Source organism: Poecilia reticulata, linkage group LG21, assembly GCF_000633615.1.
Source record: "Poecilia reticulata strain Guanapo linkage group LG21, Guppy_female_1.0+MT, whole genome shotgun sequence".
NCBI lineage: Eukaryota > Metazoa > Chordata > Actinopteri > Cyprinodontiformes > Poeciliidae > Poecilia > Poecilia reticulata.
The window spans coordinates 8,555,328-8,563,801 of NC_024351.1; the positions used below are offsets into that span (position 1 = coordinate 8,555,328).

Below are 8,474 nucleotides of genomic sequence, written 5' to 3' on the forward strand. Positions count from 1 at the left end.
TCAGTCAGCGACGTTCGTGGGATTTAATGAGGAAATATTTTAAAGACCTGACACTTGACAGAAAACACTTTATTTTATGATTTTTTTATTTATCATGTTTAGTTATTTGCATGTCATTTTCATCAATCAACTTCCAAAATGCCAAAATGAAAAGAATCCAGCTTTTCTGCACAAAACAATACATCCGATTCTCTGGGAGCTGGAGGTGCTTTATTTTCTTTTGCAGTATAAAAAAGGAAATGAGAAGAAGCAGGATGTCCTGACTTGGAGTTGTCCTGATATGTAGATACTATTGTTGTGTAGATACTATTGTTGTGTGTGCCTTTAACATTTGGCCTCTAGAATCTAAACAGTGACTGTTTCTTGAACAGCCTGGAGGATTGCATCAGGCCGATCTCTCCACTTAAACACGCTTTTTGACATTTGCTGTCTTTCTTAAAAAAATAAATAAAAAAAAGGTTTTGAATAAATATATATTCTGCCTCTAAGTTGAATTTCTTCTGTCAAAATGTTCTTCCTCGGTACCTTACGACACCACAACTGTCTATATTGTTGATGGGAGAGGCAGAAAAAAAAAAATCTTATTTCTATTTCTAGTCTTTCCTGCACACTGTAGACTCTCAACATGAGTAGTTGCACTGAAGTTGAGCTCTGCTCAGGATTTACTTTTAGGGAGACCTGTACCATGGAGGTATACTAAACAAAACCTGGCCTGTCTGAATGCAACGATATTAAGAATATTAACCATTTTTGTTTTCTTTTTTTAGTTTACTTTTGTCTTGTATAACATGCCTATAAAAAGTATTCATACACTGCAAACGTTTTCAAATTTTGACATGCTACTGCCACTGACCGCTTTGTTAACACACGGTAGTTTGATAAACATACCTTGTGCATAATTGTAAAGCTAAAGGACAATTATCTGTGCATACTTCTCTGTGCATTTGCAAATGGCATCCTTTCTCAAATACCCCAAAGTAGAGCTAATACACCCAAAGTAGAGCTAATACAACCAAAGGCCTTTATCCGGCATGCTAACATTATTTCTTCAGCACATGATTCTTCTCTTTACCTTGGATTTGTAAAAGAAAATGTTCAAAAACAAACTGAGTTGGTTTAATCATTATTTTGTTCATATGTACAAGGAAATAATTAAAAGCAGTGGTTTGTTGTTTTGATTTTTTTCTTTATTCTGGACCTGTAAGATTCATTTGCACTTATTTGCTGATGCCGGCATCTTATCTATTATGTTTCTTCATATTAAAACATAATTATTACAGAACTGACGTTAAGTCAAGGTGCAACTCTGCTTGCATTCAAAACTGTGGCTTAGTATGTATTAGTGAAAACAGTCTCCCTGTTAATTTCACATGAAATATATTATTTGCTGTATTATTTAGCAGATAGTGACTCTCGGTACTGTGCTCCTTCATCTGTATAAAACAGTTCACCACCATGTTTGTTTTTTTTTTCCCACTGCTGTCTTGTCCTTTGATTCTCCTGCAATGCCTTCATCTATGAGAAGACATGAACTTTGGTTGACTGCTGCAGCATCAGTGGGAGCGACAGACAGTAAATGTCATGTTCTGAGCAACAAGTGAAGCTGGCGTTAGCTTTGATTAAAAAAATGTAAAAAAAAAAAAAAATAGAAAGAACTGCTTCAGTAGAATCTTTATCTTAGACTCATACACGTCAAGTCTTTGTAGAGCACAGAGTCAGTGCCACGCTACTGCAGGCACAAAAAGATCCCTGAAGCTGTGAGTGCTTTACTCGCATAAGAATGAGCTGGGCTTGCTTGTGCCATCGGGTTTTAATTTGTGCCTAAAAGACCTTACAAGTCTTATGTCAAGGGCCGGTGTTCAGGAGGAAGCACGGTGAATTTGTAACTCGCCTATTAATAGCTTTCTAATTTAGTCTCTGCAACTGTGCATCCATACAGTCCCAAGACTCACACACACACTCTCTGTGGTAAGTCAGCAATATATTCAAACAGATTTCCTTATTTCATAACTAACCTGCCTTGCTCATAATTAGTAAAAGTAGAGGCCTATTGATTATGTAGAATTTAGTTTATTTTTATTTATGGGAATAAAGCTAAATTTTAAAAATAGCTGCTGTTTTGTGACATTTTTTAAAAGAATTAAACCCCAAAAACATCAGTTCACCCGATGAGAACATCCCGAGACCAAAGTGCTAAAATGAGACGTTACATATTAACAGCGTCCGTCCTGTCTTTCACGTGTCACCTCCTCTGCTTGTTGACTTTGTGCATACTAATGGTCACTCAACAGAGTCTGCCCCAGGCTATGGGGACCAGGAAAAAAATAAATAAAAAATAGGGACGTGAGTCAAGAAAACGTCAGAGCTGTGACGGAGAACAAGAGAATGTTGAGAGACGGAAAATAAAGGCGAAGCCTGCAGCTCATTAGCAGTTTGAATTTTCGGTAACACTTTAGTTGAAGGGGGGTGAATAAGACTGACATGACACTGTCATAAACATGACATAACACCTGTCATGAACATTAATAAGCCTTCATGAATATTTATGACTTGTCATAAAGCGTCATTTGGTWAATTATGACACTTTTGATACAAAGTTGACATTATTCAAAATGTCTTTGTTATGACAACTTGACATTAACCAAGAAATCATTACTGTTTAAAGTTTACCTTTAATAACATAAAGTTACCTAATTTTTAAAGTGCAATCAGTGATACTTTTATAACAAATTTATATCAGTAATGATTTCTTGGTTAATGTCAAGTTGTCATAACAAAGACATTTTGAATAATGTCAACTTTGTATCAAAAGTGTCATAATTTACCGAATGACGCTTTATGACAACAGTCATAAATATTCATGAAGGCTTATTCATGTTCATGACGGGTGTTATGACATGTTTATGACAGTCATAAATATTCATGAAGGCTTATTCATGTTCATGACAGGTGTTATGTCATGTTTATGACAGTGACATGTCAGTCTTATTCACCCCCCTTCAAATAAAGTGTTACCGAATTTTCTAATTTGTTTTCACAATAGCTGTAAAAGTACAAGTCATAATTGCTAACAGAAGACTTAAATATTTTTGGCTTAACTGAGCAAAATATTTCTGTTATTTTCTCACATAAAAATTGAATTGACAAGAATTATAAATCTGTCCTTGTCTGCTGATCGTAGAGTTCTGCCACGTGTCTGGCTGGGCAGCTGCCCTCGACAGGTGGAGCACGTGACCATAAAGATGAAGCACGAACTGGGCATCACCGCTGTGATGAACTTCCAGACAGAGTGGGACGTAGTGAACAACTCCAGTGGATGCAGACGTAACCACGGGGAAGCCATGAGCCCCGATGCCTTGATGCATTTGTACAAAGACTGTGGCATTGTGTATGTGTGGCTACCAACACCTGATATGAGCACAGACGGTAAGATGTTTGTATTTCAGAAGGAAAAAGTGACCAGTCACAGAGAGCGAAGATTGAAATAATATTTTTCAGCCGTTCTGTATGTACAGTTTTTATGTACTTTGAGGGCAAAACAAAGCGTTTTACATAAACAAAAAAACAGGAGGCAATAGAAAACAAACAAAAAAAAACAATCAGTTTGGTAGCTTTTTTTTTTGGGGATAAAAGGTAAACTGGAACAAAAGTGAAAGTTCCCCAAAGTTGTATGACATCCTCAACTCCCATTGAAGCAGCCCTGATAGTTTGGAGGAGAGAGGATTCAAATATTACAACACATACATGACAATTGTAAATATGTGTGGCTGTTCCTCTAAGGAAACTGCAGAAAGTTGTCTTTACCTTATTTGTTTATAATATACACTTTTTTCTCAGAATAGGATCAAAAGGAAAAGCACGTGGAAAAAGATGGCAACTACTGACAAGTTATTGTGTTTCAAAAACATTCTTCAATGTTGAATATTTATGTTTTATTCAACAAGAGTCAGCAACATTAATCATATAAAAGTGGATCTGAGAGAATGACTAATTCATGATGTCTGTGTTTTTCTTTGCAGGTCGGATCAGGATGCTTCCCCAGGCTGTATTCCTGCTCCACGGACTCCTGGAAAATGGCCACACCGTGTACGTCCACTGCAACGCCGGAGTCGGCAGGTCCACGGCGGCTGTATGCGGCCTTCTCATGTACATCCTCGGCTGGAGCCTCAGGAGGGTGCAGTACTTTGTCACCTCCAGGCGGCCAGCGGTCTACATAGACGAAGAAGCTTTAGTCCAGGCTCAGCAGGACTTCACCCAGAAGTTTGGACAGCTGCGATCATCGATCTCTTACCCAGAAACGTGACAGCTGAGAGTAAGCATCCTTATCAGAATGGACAATTCTAGATCATTCCTATAAAATGATCTAGAAGGTGAAAATAAGACATAGTAAATGTAGAAACTGCTCTGCTAAAATCTAATGAATGCAAATGACCCACTTCGTCTGAGTGGCTTTCAGGAAGTGGTTGATTTCTGAGTCTTGAGAGAGAGTCCTGCAGGCTGCCAGAAGGGATGTTACAAGCAATTAATCTTACTGTGTTGGCTTTTACCTTTTGAACGCTTGCCCCCACACACAGCTACAAAGTATGGATCCTGTTTGTAATTTTCAGCGTATGCCATCAGGGGGTGGCTTGGAAAGAACTTTTCTTTAGGCCCTTTTGCTTGCAATCAATAAAAAGTCGACATTTGGAGAAGGTGTTAAACTGAAATGAATAAAAGCAACACGTAGAAAGTCAAATTACAAAATATACTAAAAAGTTGGCCTAAATCCATGTAGGAAGCCAAAAAAAAAAAAGAAAAAATACACATTCTGTTCTCTCTTCCTTGCCAACATTTCCTCTAACATATTTTGTTCTTCTGTAGACAATTGTGGGCATTAATTGCTGTGTATTATTTTAGCTAATCTGCCTTTCAATTTCATAAGAGAAAGTTGCTTTCTTTGTTTTGCAGAAGAGGACTGTACGGCGGTGCTACTCCTTGCCAGAGACACACATCTATCCTCAAATCCAATAAATCAAGAAGGACTTTACCTCCCTCCCAGAGGTATCTGCCTTCCAGACATCAAGGAGTACAGTTGTCTCTCACAGTGCTTATTTGGAGCATTTCCTCCTTCATGTTTCCGTCAGAAGCCATCCTCAGAAAAACATTATTTTCAAGTCATATTGATATAATATAATCCATTAAGACGGCAAGCTTTCCTTTTTGAACACCACAATCTCTCACTTTGACTTTTTGAAAGACAGAATCTTTTCATTCTTCTCTGATTAAAAAAAACTGAGTTACTTTGAAGGCTAAGAAACTTTGTCCTGAAACAAAAATCTTTACCGTTACTTTTCAGTGACTTACTGAGCTAGATGCCATTTGGGATGTGTGGGTGAATAGAGCTGTGCTCCTGTGTTACTGAGGTGAAATCAGTCAAGTTTTATTCTAATGTGTGACATAAAGAGAAACTCATATGGAATAAACAAAAATAATAATGGAGAATTGTGCATTTTCACAAGTCTGGTTCATCCTCTGGTACAATTTCCAGAATAGTTAAGGTGCCATGTTCATCTGTTTAAACAACATGTGTTGTGCGTGTAAGAGCACAAAGATGTCCAGTCATTTTAAAGAAAGTATTACACATTTCTTTTATATGTACACATCTCATTATTTTTGTCATAGAAAATAGAAATTTTTGTAAACCTAACTGACCTAAAACAAAACAAAAAAAAGAGATTTGAACAGATGATGAGTGAAAGTATTGATTGTACATGATTTAAGGAGATTTAGAATCCTGGTACTGTATAAAACTCGAGGTGTATTTTAGATTCTTTATGACAGAGGTGGTCAAACCCAGTCTTCAAGAGCCTCCGTCCTGCATGTTAAGATGTGTCGCTGTTCCTGCACAGCTGCATTTCCTATTCAGAACATCATTGAGTTCTACAGAGACATCTTATTCAATCATTCATTTGATAACCACCCTTGCTTTATGACTATGCTAAGACTCAGGTGATGACTCAGCTTTGTGCAAAAGTCTCTCCTATAAAAGCAAGAAACCCCTTAAATAACAGTATTCAATCCACATTAAGGAAAAAAATTAATAATGTCATGGATAGCTAGATCCATGAATCTTCTTCTACCCAGATAGAATTAATTATTTTTGTTTCATTTGGACTGTACTTTGGGACACTTGGAAGTATTGTTACCTCACAGCAATGGGTCCTTGGTTTGAATCCAGCCTGGACCTCAGCATGGTATTCCAGCTTCCTCCTATCACATATTCACTTAACCGTAAGTCGTCCACTGATCTGTATATCTGTATGAATGTGAGCACATTTGTGAGAGCGAATGGTCGAGCCTCCAGTGTAAAGCAGTCTGAGTGGTCAGTATGACAGCAAAATGTATACCATTTATACTTTATCTCAACAGCACTATTTTCCACAGCTTACCGATTCAGAGTAGATGTTTTTCCATTTACTTGTTTTATTATTCTTGTGATTTTAAAGATAATCCAAAGGAAATATATGTATTTTTTAACTTTGCTTCCAGGCATGGCTCCAGACATCTTGGCAGGTGCTGACACTATTCAGATAATTGTATCTGATCTTCCAGAACCAATAGTGACAAGACTGATAGGCGTGCATGTCTCAGAAGACCCCAGCAGCAGCAGCAACAGCATTTTCCCTCGAGCTTCGTTTGCCTTGTCTGACGGAATTTTTTGGAGGAATAAAATACAAAGAATTATTGGAGGGTCAAACAAAGTTATCCAGGAATCAGGTTTTTCCATGTAATGTGAGGAAGCCAACCTCTCACATTTGATTGATATAAAAGGATTTGGAAGCCATGACTCAAAGTAATGAGTCACAGTGGGGGAAAGTGGAGGGATTATCTAAACATCTGCACTGCTGATCCTCCAGCCGACTGAACTTCATGTTGTTTGCGGTCTGGGTGATTCACAAACACTGCGATAGGCAGCACCCCACTGATAATCACTAACATACAGCCCTTGTCCCTGGAGGACTAGGCTAATGAATGCAGCCTTCAACATTTCTCATACAATCAATGAACATATGCTGAAAATTGTTTTTATTGCAATACATGCACTATGCACCAAATTAATTTCCTGTGCAGCAGGTGAAACTCTCCATTTGTTTGATAAGAGAGGAAGAGGCTTAATTTCATTCGGCCGCGGTTCAGTTGAAGTCAAGTTTTCTGGTGTTGCTACATTAACTCTCTTACAATTCAGTGAAGGTTCTTTTTCTCCTTTAAACACATAATATTAATTTAGTCAGCGTAATCACTGCTCTCACAGATCTGAATCCTTTATCAGAGAACAAAAATGGCAAGGCATAAACACTCAATATGGGTCCGATTCAAGGCTTTTTACTGCATTAACCGAAGTCAGGTATGCAACACCAGATTTCTACTAATGACACCTGGTGTCAGATTTATTCTCTTCAGATGAATGGGTGTATTTAAAATTCATGACTGGGTGGCTAGACGGCTGCCTAGTTAGAATTTAAAAAGCTTCGCCTGATAGATGTAGCCTTGCGTATGAGTTTCAACAAGACTAATCTTTGTCGCACACGGATTGTTTATGCTCTCATTACATCCAGGTGTAAGTTATGGCACCGGATTGTCGTTCTCCGTTTGAGGGCTGCAAAGAATTTCTTTTAATTTCAGCACACAACTCCACGCAGTACAAATGATTACATACGGTTGTTGTTATTGCATTCATTATTGCCGTCATTTGTAGGAACTGCACCGAATCTCGGCACATCACTGTTCGAGGAAGATGAGAAATGGATGAAATAAGTCATTTGCTTTGACAGGTTCACACAATGTCTAATCCCTGTGTGACTGTACTGACTGGCTGCCTGCAAAATCCATTCTTGCTGTCAGTGCCCCTGTTGTCTCTATCCTCTGCATATCCATTGCCATTGATCAGTGTCAGCAGGACAGACTGATGGGGATACAAAGCTGGCGTGTCATGCTGAATGAGGAAAAATACTGGTGCATGATGGTCTAAGGGAGCGTTGTGATTTTTTTAAAATTATTTTTATAGAAACAATAAATTGCAAAGCAGTCTGGATTTTAAAGTTGATAAAGGAAGTCGTCATCAGCGAGTGACATTTAAAATTTATTTCAAATGTTTTGTTCATTTTAATTTAAGCTTTTGATAATGACAACTCTTCACAAAAGAGTCCAATCTGGACTCTGACATTTCACTTTTTCTCCACTGCATGTGCTTTTACAGAAAATAAAATGTTGAAGAATTTGGTTTGCAGTTTTAGCACGTTTCAGTACATATTGATAGCTATGCTAAGATCTGCGTACATTGACATTCTGTCAAAAAAGTGTGGGTATATTCAAAAATGTATTTACGTGTGCTCCATATGCTAATTTATGTTGCTAGAACATGTTTGCTAGCAATAAGTTGATGCTTTGACATATCAATCAAGATGTGCTACATTTGCTAGCATAGTTTTTGTTGT

At 37.7% G+C, this 8,474-nt stretch overlaps 1 protein-coding gene across 1 annotated transcript in view; it reads left to right on the forward strand.

The window, feature by feature from the left end:
* Nucleotides 1-5,286, forward strand: part of epm2a (EPM2A glucan phosphatase, laforin) — an 8,100-nt gene extending 2,814 nt beyond the window's left edge. The window contains exons 3-5 of the mRNA XM_008397723.2: nt 3,182-3,426; nt 4,020-4,312; nt 4,948-5,286. Coding sequence (XP_008395945.1) covers nt 3,182-3,426; nt 4,020-4,303 — 529 coding nt within the window. The 3' untranslated portion in view covers nt 4,304-4,312; nt 4,948-5,286. The remainder of the gene's footprint in view (nt 1-3,181; nt 3,427-4,019; nt 4,313-4,947) is intronic.
* The last annotated feature ends 3,188 nt before the right edge of the window (nt 5,287-8,474 follow it).